The sequence below is a fragment of the Oryctolagus cuniculus genome, chromosome 14 (assembly GCF_964237555.1).
Source record: "Oryctolagus cuniculus chromosome 14, mOryCun1.1, whole genome shotgun sequence".
NCBI classification, from domain to species: Eukaryota; Metazoa; Chordata; class Mammalia; order Lagomorpha; family Leporidae; genus Oryctolagus; species Oryctolagus cuniculus.
In genome coordinates, this window is record NC_091445.1 from 17,103,589 (window position 1) to 17,119,856 (window position 16,268).

The 16,268-nt window shown below is 39.2% G+C and overlaps 1 protein-coding gene across 20 annotated transcripts in view; it reads right to left on the reverse strand.

Moving 5' to 3' along the window:
* KIAA0825 (KIAA0825 ortholog) overlaps positions 1-16,268 on the reverse strand; it is a 448,051-nt gene that overhangs the window by 367,449 nt on the left and 64,334 nt on the right. For all 20 annotated transcript variants that reach the window (XR_007922664.2, XR_007922665.2, XM_070056461.1 and 17 more), the window contains one exon: positions 14,453-14,584. Coding sequence is in view for 18 of the 20 variants with exons in the window: in XM_070056461.1 (XP_069912562.1) it covers positions 14,453-14,584 (132 nt within the window). In the remaining 2 variants the exon portion in view is untranslated. The remainder of the gene's footprint in view (positions 1-14,452; positions 14,585-16,268) is intronic.

The window sequence follows — 16,268 nt, forward strand, 5'->3', positions numbered from 1 at the left end:
ATAGATTACAGCAATGTGAATTGGAAAGGCTCAGCAGTTAGTCTACCTAAATCTGTTTCAATCAGGACTCAGCTTTTAGGCTAATCTCTAACATCTGAATCTGGGTAGAGGCCAATACCTACAATTTATAAATAGAAGAAAGCCTTCGGAGGGTTAGATATTCTAGTAATTTGTCCAAACATCGATAAAGGGATTGAGCAGTTACATTTCAGGGGACCCTCCCCCTCACTGATATAAACTAATAAGATTGAGCTTCCTCTTAAAAGCTTTTTCTCACATATTTCAAAATGTCACAATTCATTATCAGTGCCTGATTTTTAGTTGGCTAAATATCTTCTTATTCTGCCATTCACCACAGTCTATACATTTTCTCTAAATACATCATTTGAAGTCTAGAAATTTCTTGTCTAATTGTTATATATAGGGAATGCTCCTCAAAATTTAGGATGTCAGTTTGGTATGTATTCTGATTATTTCTTTGAAATCAAAATTAAGATAAAATTAATAGCATTGATATTATTTTCAAACACTTGAAGTAATACTGTGGATGGGGATGGTGATCAGGGTTAGGAGGTTTATATATTATTAGATGATGTGAGATTTTAGTCTAGGTTTTCTTTTTTTATATAAAGTTTGTTTATTCACTTATTTTTGAGAGCAAATTCCCATTAGATGGTTCATTCCCCAAATGCCTGCCACAGCTAGAGGCTAATGGTAAGAGCCACACAACTCAACATAGGTCCTCTATTTTGGTGGCAGGAATTCCAACTATTTTCACCATTACTGCTGCCTCCCAGGGCCCACACTGGTGAGAAGTTGAAATCAGGAGTTGAAGATAGAAGTTGAACCCATGTAGGACATGAGCAGCCTAAACTGATGCCTTAATCACTAGGCCAAAAGCCTGCTCCTAGATTTTCTTCAACAACTTGGTACTTGTCTTCATTTTGGTTTTCGTTTTTGTTTGTTTAACCGTAAGCTGTTTCAAATTTTTTTTAGAAGCATGATCAGTCATGAAAAATAATCACGGTAACTGAAAAACAGAAATCTAATTATCCCATTTATTGTTAGGTCCCAAATATTAGAGCAAAATGTAAAGAGTCTAAAAATAGCAATAGATTTCCTTCTCTACATAGCTTAAATTTCCAAATTTAGGATATTAGTTAGCATAGAAAAGATTTTAATGTACCTTATTAGCCCTTTTTCAAAGATATATTTATTTATTTGAAAGACAGAGTTATAGAAAGAGGTAGAGACAGAGAGAGAGAGAGAGATCTTCCATCCGCTGGTTAACCCCCCAGATGGCTGCAATGGCTGGAGCTGTGCCGATCCAAAGGCAGAAGCCAAAAACTTCTTCTGGGTCTCCCATGTGTGTAGCAGGGTCCCAAATACTTGGGTTATCATCTGTTGCCTTCCCAGGTCTATTAGAAGGAAGCTAGATTAGAAGAGGAGCAGCCAGGACTGGAACTGGCACTCCATATGGGATGTCAGCTTTGCAAGCACAGGCTTAACCCATTGTGCCAAAACACCAGTTTCCCAGCCTTATTTGTAATATTAAAATTCCTGAAAACAATCTAAATGTCCACAATAAAGATAATGATTAAATGATTGAACAGTTCATTCACTGGAAGGGAGCCATGAAAATGAAGAAAAAACAGTTATCAACAAGGATGAAACTGACAAATATAATGCCAAGGGGGAGAGGAGGTACAAATGAGTATACACTGTATAATCCTATCCATATGACAGCTTGAAAATATGTAATGTTATCTATTGTTCAGAATTAAAAACATAGGTAGTAAAATTGTGAGGAAATATACTGGGATAATCAAGCAAGCTGGGGATGGACAAGAGATGCAACTGGGGAGAGTCAAGTAGAGAACTTGAGCTGGACCGGCAATGTTTGATTTCTTAAACTGGCTAGTGAGAATATGAGTATTTATCATAGTATTCTTTATGCCTTTTCATATGTCTCAACATTTCTTAATAAATTTGAATCCCAATGTGCTTTAATTATAATGACTCCAAATTATCCAAGTTAATGAGGTGTGTGAGTCAATGCATTACTGAGAGGCTGTGTATAAATCAATTTATAAACCATTTTAAAAATGCAATATGGAGTATGCTTTTTAAAAAGATATCTATGGTAATTTTCTCACATTCAACATTCACTCCTAGATTCCTTAACTGTAAAAATTGCTTACTGAATAAAAGCCTATTTTCAATAAACATTAGCTGAATGTGGTAGGCACTGTAATCTATACTAGGATACAAACAAGAGTAAGACTTTGTCCCATCCCTAGAGGAGTTCTATCCAGTGAGACAGACAGAACTGTAAGTAACTCACTATAATACTGTCGGACTTGATAAGACATGTGTACAATGTGCCAGGGGAGTATACAGGAGGGAACCACTAAATGTGCCTGTGGGAGGGACTACAAAGGCTTCTCCTTGCAGGAGAGGGGATTATATACAAGGATACCAAGAAAAATAACGGAATCAGACACCAGAGCCTCAGAATTCAGTGCTGATCATCTAACTTCACTGTTGTCTCACTTGAGAAATACATTTATTTGAATAATTAAAATATGAAGTTGTTTTTATGACCACAACTACATTCATGAATGTATGTGTGTGTGTATATGTATATATGGACTGTTGTGCTTCCAAAACATTTGAGATCCTCTATGATTAAATGGCCATTAATAAAAATGGTAGCACAACAGTCAATTAATAGTAGTCTGGTGTAGTTGTGGATAGAGAAAGCAACTGAAAAAACAAACAGAACAATTCTGATTTAAAATCTTGAAACCTACGCTAACTGTAAATGCTCCTGCTAGATTTAAACCTTTACAGGGAACTGTGTTCTGTTTCAGAGAGGTTTTGGTAATTTCAAAATGTGATAACTGCACTCTCAAGAAAAAAGACCCTTGCCACCAAATCCTGTTACATTATCTCTTTAAATCCTCCTCATATGTATTCCTTCCTGTTAGTTCCTTTTGTGAAAGACTTAGCTCAGGCCCTTATCATGTCTTATCTGGGCGCTATGTTAACAGTCTCCCAAGAATCCCAGCTATTGTTTGCCCACCTTTTCTTTAGAGTTTACTATGAGAAACACAGTCTGAAAGAAACTTTAAAGCTAGGGTCCTGTGTGGATTCATGGCTTTATACCACCAATCCCACCACAAATATAGAGGAGAGGCTCTTGAGTGGTCGAGATTAGATTCAGGACCTGGTTAGGCCTGTACCAACCTAAAAAGTCTAAAGCACTTTCAAAGAGTCTGCATCCCACTCCCCCAAATTCCTGTTAGCTCCCAATAGACAGAGCTGGCACTGACAATAATAAGCCTGGCATCACACTCAGATCTTTTCTTCTTCCTCCCAAATTTACATCCGACTTGGATCACTTTTCATAGACTGAAGTGATAGGAGCAGGAAAAAAGTGGCACAGGGCTACATGTGTTAACAATATAAAGAGAATTTTCCAGAAATGTTCTATAGGGATATAAGACATGGCAGTTTAATACCCATGACAAGCAGGAATAAGTAGTGCTTCCTTTTTTATCCATGGAGGCTTGCCCAGTAATTTTGGTACAATTACCAAAGTCAGAATGTGGTCTAATCCCAATAAAACCATATGAACTGAAATCAGGAAGAGAAAAGTAGGGAATCTGCCCTGGTAGTTACCCTATGCTGATTCCCTTGATCCTCTTTCTGAGAAAGAGACAGGAAAAAAAAACTGCAGAGGGGAAAAAAGTAATGAGAATTATAACAGATTTGAGAATGCATCTAGTCTGTACCTTTATCTTCATTATCATTAGAATCAATAAGTTGGATATAACAGACTTTTTAAAAAATTTTATGTTTATGAGGCCAACACTGTGACATAGCAGATGAGGCCACCACCTGCAGTGCCGGCATCCCATGTGTGCGCTGGTTCAAGTCTCGGCTGCTCCACTTCAGTCCAGCTCTCTGCTATGGCCTGGGAAAGCAGTAGAAGATGGCCCAAGTCCTTGGGCCCCTGCACCCACCTGGGAGACCCAGAAGAAGCTCTTGGCTTCGGCTTGGCATGGCTCCAGCCATTGTGGCCCACTGGGGAGTGAACCAGTGGAAAGGAAGTCCTCTTTCTCTCTGCCTCTGCCTCTCCTTCTCTCTCTGTGTAACTCTTTCAAATAAATAAACACATCTTTTTAAAAAATTATTTCCTTTTTGTTATTTGAAAGGCAAACATAAAGGGAGAGAGAGAGAGAGAGAGAGATCAATCTTCCATCCATTGTGTCATTCTCTAAATGCCCAAAAACAACCTGGACTGGACCAGACCAAAGACAGGAGAACACAACGCAATCCAGGTCTTCCACATGGGTGGCAAGGACCCAACTGCTTGAGCCACCATCTACTGCCTTCCAGGGCATATATTAATGGGAAGGTGGATCAGAAGCAGAGGAGCTGAGACTTAATCAGGCCCTCTAATGTAAGATGCAGATGTCCCAAGTATCATTTTAGTCTGGGCCAAAGCCTTGTCCCAGAAAACAGATTTGATCAGCAGTTACAAACATGGTCATGGTGTGTGGAAGAAGGCCATACAGCACTACTGGGGAACACTTTTGTAACAGTGAATTGTACAACTCCTAAGAAATTATCTCATAGACAAAACTCTCATAAGGAAGGAGGGAATATTCATACATGTTTGTGCAGTAATAGCAGAAACACTGCAAATAATGTAAATGCTCCTCAAGAAGGCATTGCTGGGGCCGGCGCTGTGGCAGAGCGGGTTAACACCCCAGCCTGAAGAGCCAGCATCCCATATGGGCGCCGGTTCTAGTCCTGGCTGCTCCTCTTTCAATCCAGCTCTATGCTATGGCCTAGGAAAACAGTAGCAGATAGCCCAAGTCCTTGGGCCCCTGCACCCGCGTGGGAGATGTGGAAGAAGCTCCTGGCTCCTGCCTCCTGGCTCCTGGCTTCGGATTGGCACTGCTCCAGCCGTTGCGGCCATATAAGGAGTGAACCATCAGACGGAAGACCTCTCTCTCTGTCTCTCCTCTCTCTGTGTAACTCTGACTTTCAAATAAATAAATAAATCTTTTTTTTAACTTTTATTTAATGAATATAAATTTCCAAAGTACGACTTATGGATTACAATGGCTTCCCCCCCATACCGTCCCTCCCACCCACAACCCTCCCCTTTCCCACTCCCTCTCCCCTTCCATTCACATCAAGATTCATTTTCGATTATCTTAATATACAGAAGATCAGCTTAGTATACATTAAGTAAGGATTTCAACAGTTTGCTCCCACACAGAAACATAAAGTGAAAAATAATAGATGATTTTTTTAAATGATGATGAAATCAGATCAGACCTATTGTCATGTTTAATCCCAGTGAGAGTCAAGTTGGGAATTGATAATTTCTTTTTTTTTTTTTCACAGAAGATCAGTTTAGTATGCATTAAGTAAAGATTTCAACAGTTTGCACCCCCCCATAGAATCTTTTTTTTTTTAAAAAAAAGGAATTGCTTAGTAAGTCACACACCTATACAAATAAAAGAATGAGGCAAAACTATATGGGAATATTTTAAAAACATATTCAGTAATGCACATATAATTTTAATTTGTTTGAAAATGAATATATTATTAATTTTAATATTTTCCCACATTTTCTCTCTTAAAAAATGGTCAATGAGGCTGCCATTGTAGCAAAGCAGGCTAAGTCACTGCCTATGAGACCAGCCTCCCACATCGGAGTGTCAGTTCAAGTCCCATTTGTTCCACTTTTGATCCAGTTACCTGCTAATATGCTTGGGAAAGCCATGGAAGATGGCCTAGGTACTTGGACCCCTGCCACCCACATGAGAGACTCAGATGGAGTTCCAGGCTCTTAGCTTTGGCTTTGCCCAGCACTGGCTGTTTTGGCCATTTGGGGAGTGAAGCAGCTGATGGAGCATCTTTCTTTCTTTCTCTCTTTTTCTCTTTCTCTTTCTCTCTCTCTCTCTCACACCCACCCACACACACACACACACACACATACATATCTGCACAGCCTTTCAAATAAATAAAACAAATCTTTTAAAAATGGCCACTTGTTAATTTATTTTATTTGAAAGGCAGAGAAAGGGAGACAGACAGATCGAGAGATCTTCTATCCACTGGTTCATTCCCCAAATATCCTCAACATCCAGGGATGGGCCAGGCTGCATCCAGGAGCCCTGGACCTCCATCTGTATCTCCCATGTGGGTGGAAGGAACCCAAGTACTTGAACCATCATCTTCTCCTCCCAGGATCAATTCCAGGAGGAAGTTGGATAGGAAGTGGACTTCAACTGGTATTCTCATATGGGATGTGGGCACCCCAAACAGCAACTTAACTCACTACACTACAACACCTGCCCCAAGTATGTACTATTTTTGGTATATATGTAAAGAATATTTTTGGAAAGTTACACAATAATTTATCAGGATAGGTTTCTTCTGAGAGGATGAGAGGAATATGGAAACTTATTTCTTACATTCTCTGAAATTTTATCCTAAGAATGTATTTTTTTATATAATATAAAAACACAAATAAAAAAAAAGCTTGCATTTAAAGACAACTTATTCTACCATGGTCTTGCTTAGCTTCACACTTGTTTACAATAAAGCAAATACAACAGATGCCTATTAAAATGTCTAACACACATTCACTGACTGTCTTCTAGCCTATTACGTGCAAGGACTGGTTTATGCAGTAGGAATACAGAGATGACCAATTGAAGACTTTAAAGAAGAAATTAAAGAAAAGTCCAAAGCAGGAAGTAAAAGCATCAGCTTCCAGTCCCCGACTTACTTTCATCCCAGGTTCCACGGCAGGACATTCTTAGTCATGGCATTCCAGACTTAGGACTTTGATTACCAAAGGCTGGGTGTTAATGAACTTTTTGGAAGAGGTGTTTACTCTGCTGAATCACTGACAGGGCTCTTTTTCAGGGAAAGTCAACAGGGTTAGGTTAAGTTTCCAAGCAACCTCCAACAGGAATGATGAGCAAGCAGCAGTCACATCTGTCACATCTGCTCAGTCCGGTCATAGCATTCCCTCCACTGCGCTTGCCCTCAGAGCTGGGCTAGGTCTTCACCAGGCACCTCTGGAGTGAGGACTTACTTCCCACTGGCCCATGAACTGAGATCTTCTCTGGGAGACACTAGCCCTACTATAATTGGCTCAAACTTCGTATGGGATCTGGATTTTCAAAATAGCAATATTATTCACACTTTCATAATCATAACTTGCTTCCTTTTTATTTCCATGGAAGGATAATTTAATAAGATTCTTTAGAAATATCTTCAAACAATAACTCTTTATTGTCTTATGCCTATTTGGCCTAGATAAGGTAAACTAATACACTTAACATGAAAAGCTATACTTTTTTAAAAAGTCAAATATTTAGGAAGGCTACAAGAGAGAAAAGACACTGAATATCAAAATACCATCAGAGGGGGTAAGTAGTTCTAATGTTACACAGCACAATAGGGTAACTAGATTCTACAACAATTAATAATACACTTGAAATGATATTTGAAATAGAAATTATATTTGAGGAGAAGTAAAAACTAATTACCCTGGTTTGATCATTACACACTCCATGCATGTACTGAATTACAATACTATACCCCATAAATAAGATAAATATGTCCATTAAAAGGAAATGATTAGGAAGCCCATGCTGTGGTGTAGCAGTTAAAGCTGATGCCTATGATGCAGACATCCCGTATGTGCATTGGTTCATATCCCAGAGGCTCCACTTCCAGTCCAGCTCCCTAGTGGCTTGGGAAAACTAGTAGAAGATGGCACAAGTGTTTGGGCACCTGCCACCCTTGTGAGAGACCCAGATGAAGCTCTTGGCTCTTGGCTTTGGCCATTGTGGCCATCTAGGGAGCGAACTAGTAGATGGAGCTCTCTCTCTCTCTCTCTCTCTCTCTAACTCTGACTTTCAAAATAAATAAGTAAATTTTTTTAAAAAAGATTACTTTATTTCTCATGACAATAAAATAGTTTCACAGTATTTGTCTTGTTAAATGCTATTGTTACAACTTTTAAGTTGCTATCTATTTATTTATTTGAGTGCAAGACGGGCAGTCAGTGTGAGATCCCATCCAATGATTCACTCCACAAATGCCGGCAACAGTCAAGACTGGGCCAGGCAGAAGCTAGGGAGCTGGTAATTCAATCCAGGTTTCCCAGTGGGTGGCAGGGATCCAACTACTTAAGCCATCACCTGATGCATTCCCACCTGATGCATTCCGCTATGTGCATTAGTAGGAAGCTGCAATCAGGATCCAGATCTGGGATTTGAACCCCAGCACTCTGATATGGGATGCAGGTGTCATAACCATGTCTTAACCACTAGGCCAAACACCCTTCCATGGTGTTATTATAATCAGTGAATGTTTGCTGACCTAAACAGAACTATCAAGCATGTTAAGTGTATATATTATTTGAAAAAATCTCTTAACAATCACTTAATGGAGTTACTGACTGCATATTTTATCCCATGCATCCCAGCCTCCTAATGCACAGAAGGGAAACCACAAGGGCACACCATACAGACTCTTGGGAAAGGAGTCAGATCACCACAACACTCAAGATAATGCAGTTAATAACGACAGGAAATTGGTTCAATCAGCCACCATGAGAAAGAGTGGCTTGTCTTCTTACTATTGCCACATTGACCTGCATGCTTCAGTACGTTTCAGGTGGAACTTCAGTGGGAGCAAAATTGGAGAAGTTTAAAAAGCAAAGGCTGGCAGGTGCCGCGGCTCACTAGGCTAATCCTCCGCCTAGCGGCGCCGGCACACCGGGTTCTAGTCCCAGTCGGGGGGCAGGATTCTGTCCCAGTTGCTCCTCTTCCAGTCCAGCTCTCTGCTGTGGCCAGGGAGTGCAGTGGAGGATGGCCCAAGTGCTTGGGCCCTGCACCCCATGGGAGACCAAGAGAATCACCTGGCTCCTGGCTTCAGATCAGCGTGGAGTGCCGGCTGCAGCGCACTGGCCACAGCAGCCATTGGGGGGTGAACCAACAGAAAAAGGAAGACCTTTCTCTCTGTCTCTTTCTCTCACTGTCCACTCTGCCTGTCAAAAAAATAAAATAAAATAAAAAACAAATAAAAGCAAAGGCTAGCGTACTGAGGCCCAGAAGGCTGCCTGCCAAGGCTACATTTTGAATTCTGAGCAGGAAGAGAGTGCCAGAAAGGGCCTTGTCAGTGGAAACTGGAAAGTAGCTGTTTTGGACTAGGCAGAGTTCAAGGATAAACAAGGTAAGTGGTCTCTGTCATATGTCTTCCATGTGGCTCAGGATCTTATTCAGTGGGACAGGAGAAGAGATAGGGATGTAATTGAATGGAATACAAAATACAGAACCAAAAAAAAAAAAAAAACCCCACAGGAAGGTCAAAAAAAGGAGCAAGTATTATTTGCCAAGAGCCAAAATACTGCTAGAGATAAAAATACAAAAAACAGCCTTTGCAACGACTAATTTTCCTTATATAAATTTGTGAAGACCACAAAATATATTAATATGTGCATGTCCACTAGCAGTCTTGTGGCTCTGCCATGAGAATTCTAAAACTGATAAAGATTATTTGTAGATTTCTCTTGGCTACTTCTTCCTGATCTTTAAGCCATCATGTGGAAAATGCTAAGAAAAATTTCATTTATAAACTCAAAAAATTACTTATTATATGAAAAGTAAGTGTGCTCTACGGAGTATGTTCCCTCTCTAACAAAGCATGGTTAAATTTATAGGAACAGTCTATCCAATATGCACTCACAAAATAAACTTAATGTTCCTTCGCCCCTGCATCTCCTGAATTAATCAAATGGTAGTCCGAAAGCACTTCCTGGTCTTTCTTTAAATCCAAAAAAAAAAAGTAGTCATCCTGTAACAGCACTAGCAAAACCAAACTCCTGAGATCCATGAGGTCATCTATAATTAGAAAACTGAAATGCAACAGGAACCATTATGATACAATCTTAACCAACTGAACATTAAGAGAAGAAAAATCATTCTGTGCATACCATGAGCCCAAGAGAACTTCTAGACCTCAACATCTTGTTAAACTAATAAGTTCCAGTCAGCATAAAAAAAAATCTTTCTATGCTATGTGCAGTTTTTCAGTTAGTGAACTAACCAGGGCTGCGGGTATAGCATTTGTAGGATTCCTCTTTGGCAGGTTATTTAGTGTCTCGTTACCGATTCTGATATGTGTTCAAAGTAAATGATTCACCATCACGGATTTCCACTGTCAGCCCTGTGAGTCGCTGGGCGCTGACTGGAATGGAAATGGAGATGGAGATGTGAAAATGGTCTGAGAGAATGACAGTTTCTTCTGAAGGGTAGGTGGAGATTCGGTGACCCCTGGGCACACCGGTCCATTCTGGTGAATCACTGCTTTGGGAAGGTTAAAGACCCTGTGGCTCATAAAACTTGATGATATTTAGAAGAGGGAAAGAAGTCACACTTAGATGTCAGGGTCACTGCTAGAAAGAAATACAACTTTAAAAATTCAAGTGCAAGAAAAAATACCATATTTAAAAATGAATTAGTAATGTTTTTTTCCTTTTGAAAGTATTGGGGAAAACCCATATATACAGATGTTCATTACTTATTCAGTGTACACCACTGGGAGATAAATAGAACTGTTAGAATACAAAAATGCCAAGGGTAATTCAACTACTGCAGTCTAAGTGTGGCATAACTGATTCGTCATGACACATAATTTTCTAAAAGCTATTCTGTTAGAAGGCAATAAATGAGTACATAAATGATTTACAGTCTCCTGAACCATCGTTATTATTCAGTATTTTATTTTTAAAAATATATACACCCTATACTATTATGTTTATTCTCCAAAGTATAATAAAAACATAATTGAATTTGATGAAAAATAGACTTGATTCTAAATGTAGCACACAGCACATGCAGCTACTCCCTTATTTTATCCCTTGTGAAGATCAACGTCACTTGAAGTGGTTCTGCTCCAGGTTTGTTTTAATATATGGGCAATAAAATATTTTTAATTTCAAAATTATAACCTTATGTTCCCTACTATATTTTCTTTTTAATACTAACATCTGAGTTTCAGCCTAAATAACAATTTATGAATGCAAAATACAGTATTTTAATCACTGTGTTACTTTTAAATATGATTTCTTACTGACCAGGTAAGGGAAGGAAATTAAGTACAGATGGTTCAGCAAATAAAAATAAAGTTATCCATTATCAATAACAAAAATGCCAGAGTCCAGTGACATGCTTTGTTTTGATGGCACCTAAATGCCACTGTGAAAGGATAAATGTATCATTTAAAAAATATTTCTATTTTAAAAATATAACCACCTCTGGAATTTAGAAAAATGACATTAATCTGCATTATTGCACACTGTTTGCACTTGTAAGTTTCTTTGGGTTAGAAACTGTGTCATGCTCTCTCTCTCTCTATATATATATATGTATATATATAAAACATAAAAATATATAAGTAAATAATTATATAAGGTTTAATCTAGATATTTCATATTTATATGTAAAATAAAATGATATGCACTTAACAGCATATTAAGTCTATATATATATATATATATATCACCTTTAATAAAAAAATATACATAAGGGGTCCTGAGAAAGTTCAGAGAAATACACACTATCTTTTTTTAAATGATTAATTAATTTATTTTAAAGGCAGTTACCCAGGCACTCTGATATGAGATGCTAGTGTCTCAAGCAGTGTCTTCACTATTGTGCCAAGCATCTACCACACGCATTTTATATATATATATATATATACACATATATATGTATATTTAAGATTTTATTTATTTATTTGAGAGGCAAACCACAGACGAGAAAGGGAGAGACAGAGAGAAATGTCTTCCAAATGCTGGTTCACTCCCCAAAAGGCCGCAATGGCTGGATGATATGGGCCTATTCGAAGCCAGGAGCCAGGAACTTCTTCCAGGTCTCCTACATGGGTGCAGGGGTCCAAGTAATTGAGCCATCTTCTACTGCTTTCCCAGGCCATAGCAGAGAACTAGATTGGAAGAGGAGCAGCTAGGACACAAACCAATGCCCATATGGGATGCTGGCGCCACAGGCAAAGGCTTAGTCCATGATGCCACAGTGCAGGCCCCACAGTCTTTTAATTCCATTTTCCCGTGGATATTTTGAAGTGGCTTCAAAGAGGTATATTTATGTTTTATAATGGTAAATACAAACTTAAAAATGGGATTTTAATTCTCCCTGTTGAATACAAGGGACAAGATTTTCCTTCCTTCCTTCTTATAGCATTTATCTTGGAAAGAGTGTTGTTTTCCATTGTGCCACATCTCCTTTGGAAGACATACCTATGCCTCTTTTGTCAGCTGGCCTGGTACCAGCTTTATGACTTAGGACTGTCCATCTCAGGAACCTGGGAGCTATCTTTCTGAAATGTGAACATCAGGGAGGTAGCTCCCCTATCTCCCTGTGTTAGAGTTAAGCATCTAACATCAGTGAACTCCTTGGTCCAACTATCTGTTGTTTCTCCTCAGTATGAAGCCCATTAGCTCACAAAGGAAGTCTCCCCAGTTACCACAGTGAAGTCAGGATGATGTCTGTGTGGAAAAATGTGCTGTCACATGTTCTTGGGGACTGGCAGTCATTTATCTTGATATCACATATGTGGTATATACTGAGCTGTAGAACAAGGTGGTAAGATTCTTTTCTATCTCGCAATCTCTTTGTGCCTGTCACTACACATCATATTCTAATTTAATGCTTATTTCAATAATTAAAGTGCATTCTTTTTCTACTATCTTCATGGAGAGGATTTCTGAGAAAGGAGATTTACTCTTAAATTATAATTCCTCAGCAGTAAGCTATCTTTTTAATGTATTCATGCTCATTGTTAAGATGATGAAGAATTAACTATTTTCATGTGAAACAGGAAGTAAAATTATCATAGAGACATTTCACTTGCTTGGTTACAAAAGTTCAATATAACCATATCTTAAGAAAGAAAATGTGGGACAGATGTTATGTACACAGAGTTAAGCCACTGCTCGAAATACCCACAACTTATTGGATGGAATAGGATGCCAATTCCAGTCCCAGCTACCCTACTTCTAATCCAGTTACATGATAAGGCACCTGGGAAAACAGCAGATGATGGCTCAAGGACTTGGGTTCCTGACTCATGTGGGAGACCTTGGTAGATTTCATATTTATGTGAAGAGACCTGGATAGATTTCCCGGATTCTGGCTTCAGCCTGGCCCAGCCTTGCTACTGTGGGCATTTAGGACTGAACCAATCAATGGAAGATCTCTTTCTGTCTTTCCCTCTCCCTGTCACTCTGCCTCTCAAATAAATTGAAAAACAAACAAAAACAACAAAAGAAAATGCTGTATATCTTTGCACAATAGAAGTTTTTACTATGGTTTGCATATTTGTAACCCACATAAGATGAAATAGAATTTTAACCAAAAGGATTCATATGAGCCAACTGCCTGATGATAGGAATCACAGATCCAGAGGGAGGCAAAGTTTTTTATCTTTCAAAGAACATGTATTAGTGGTAAACTCTTTAGCTGTCCCTGCTTCACACTGTATTTGGTAACACTACTTTTTGGGGTAATAGATAAAAATTAACTTGGCTTAGCAACACTCTATGGAGTCTCCAGCCTGCCACTCAACTGAAAAGGAGACTTGAAACAACAAACATTATGCAAAAATAATTTGTTTTAAATGTTCTGTTTTCAGCCACTCAAGAGATCATGGCCATTTTATTTTAATAACTTAAATTAAAATATTTAACTTTTGTATAACCTTAAATCAAGAGGCTGTAACTCTAAACATACTACAAGTTAAGTATTTAATCTGAAAATCTGACATCCAAAATACTCCAAAATCCTATACTATTTTATGCCCAACTGGAAATTTCCACATCTGATTTCATGTGATACATTGCAGTTAAAACACAGATGCATGAGAAATATCACATGAAATTACCCTCAGGGTATATGTATAATAAGTTGCATATGAAAATAAATGAATTTTGTGTTTAGAATTGGGTCCTAGTCCCATGAGCCCTCAGTATGTATTGTGATTACTCCAATACCCGGAAAAATCCTAAATCTGAAATACTTCTAATATCAAATATTTTAGATGAGGGATATTTAACATGCTGAAAATACAGGAGACCAATATTGGAAAACTCTAAGAAACCATTAATAGCAAATCAGTAAAATTTTACATTTCCTAGTCTAATAAAAGTATCAGTCAGATAGAAGCATTTTGTTAAATTTTAAGGGTGTGGGGTCAATATTTTTTAGGGAAGTTAGTGATAATTAAAGCCTAAAAGATCTAAGAGTAGGAAATATGAAAAACAGATTAGGTAAATTTCATGCAAATTAAACATGAAAACAATTTGTTTTAAATAATGAGCAATATTTACCTTGCAGCATTTTGTTCAATCTTTTCATCAATATCACTGAAGATCTGCTTAAATTCCAAGTCTCCAGGAAAAGAGTTTAACAAACAGTGTAGGTCAAAAGAATTATGGGAATATTCATCTCCCCAGTCCATCCTAAGGAATAAGAATAAATAATAAAACTGGTCAGTTTTCCAAAATGGGAGGCAGGGGGCAAACCTAAAGTTGTGAAAAGAAACCCAAAAGTCAGTTCTCACATACAGGCACAATGAAAACTAGCTGTAGAACTGGGGTATTAGTAAGTCAGAGTGTCTTGTTATTTAAATTTCATGAAGTACGATCTAATTTTCACTCTTCCCCATACTGTGAAAGCTGAACAAGACAGCAGCCTTCAGGGTCGGTGCTATGCTATAGCAGGTAAGGCTGCCGCCTGCAGTGTGGGCATCCCATATGGGCACTGGTTCAAGTCCCAGCAGCTCCACTTCCGATCCAGCTCTCTGCTATGGCCTGGTAAAGCAGTGGAAGATGACCCAAGTTCTTGGGCCCCTGCACTCATGTGGGAGACCCGGAAGAAGCTTGGCTCCTGGCTTCTGGCTTCAGATCAAGACAGCTCCGGCCACTGTGGCCACCTGGGAAGTGAACCAGCAGATGGAAGACCTCTCTCTCTCTCTGTCTCTGCCTGTCTGTAAATCTGCCTTTCAAATAAATAAAATAAACTTTTTTTTCTTAAAGATTTATGTATTTCTTTCAAAGCCAGAGTTACAAAGAGAGAGAAGGAGAGGCAGAGAGAGAGGTGTTCCATCAAACGGTTCACTCCCCAATTAGCTGCAACGGCCAGAGCTGATCCAATCTGAAGCCAGGAGCCAGGAGCTTCCTCTGGGTCTTCCCATGCGGGTGCAGGGGCCCAGGGACTTGGTCCATCTTCTACTCTGTTTTCCTAGGCCACAGCAGAGAGCTGAATCAGAAGTGGAGGAGCCAGGACTAGGACGGGCACCCATACAGGATGCCAGCACTGCAGGCAGTGGCTTTACCCACTATGCAACAGCGCTGGCCCCTAAATTAATCTTTAAAGGAAAAAAAAAAAAAAAAGGCAGCAGTCCTCAACAAGTATGCAGCCACCCTCAGAAAACAGCATCATCTCGCTTCTCCCTGACACTCAGTGCTGCAAAGGAAATGATAAAGCTCGTGGACCACTGAGAACAAGGGCAATGCAGCAAGAATTCAGCACTCCCTCCACTCTTGTCCATATTCTGCCCTGAAAATTGTAGCCTTGGACCTTTTAAATACCCCCAACATCTAGTGTTTTGCCTGTTGCATACTTTGAACTAAACGGCTGCCTCAGAACCAAGGTCTCTCTTCCTGTCTCCTACTCCTCTCACCCCTTTACCTTGTGGAGGGCCTTTCTCTTAGTCCCCTAAGGGAGGTTCCTCCATAAGGTATGTAATTGTCATAGCCCCCTCCTCCCTAAAATCTCAGCAAACACAGGAGATTAACTGGAAGGAAAGAAGACTAGAGTTGATACCACACTCAGTGACTCCACAAACTCTGTCCCAGGGTATTGTCTGTTCTTTGTGCCCATTTCTCTCCTCTAAGAACCATTTACTTTTTCTCTAGAAGCACTCACATCCCCCACTCTCCTCTCCCCCATGAAGAGGGCAGAGGATCTTTTGAATCTCCTTGGCTTACTGGATACTCACTATTCTTTCTTTTGTTGCCCCTATGCATGTAATAAAAATGTCTGATTTTCTCTTGCTACCCTATTGTCAGTTTATTTCAGCAGATTCAGTTACTGAATCTTCAGAGGGGGGAAGGGACGTTCCCTTCCCTCCTACAGCCCACA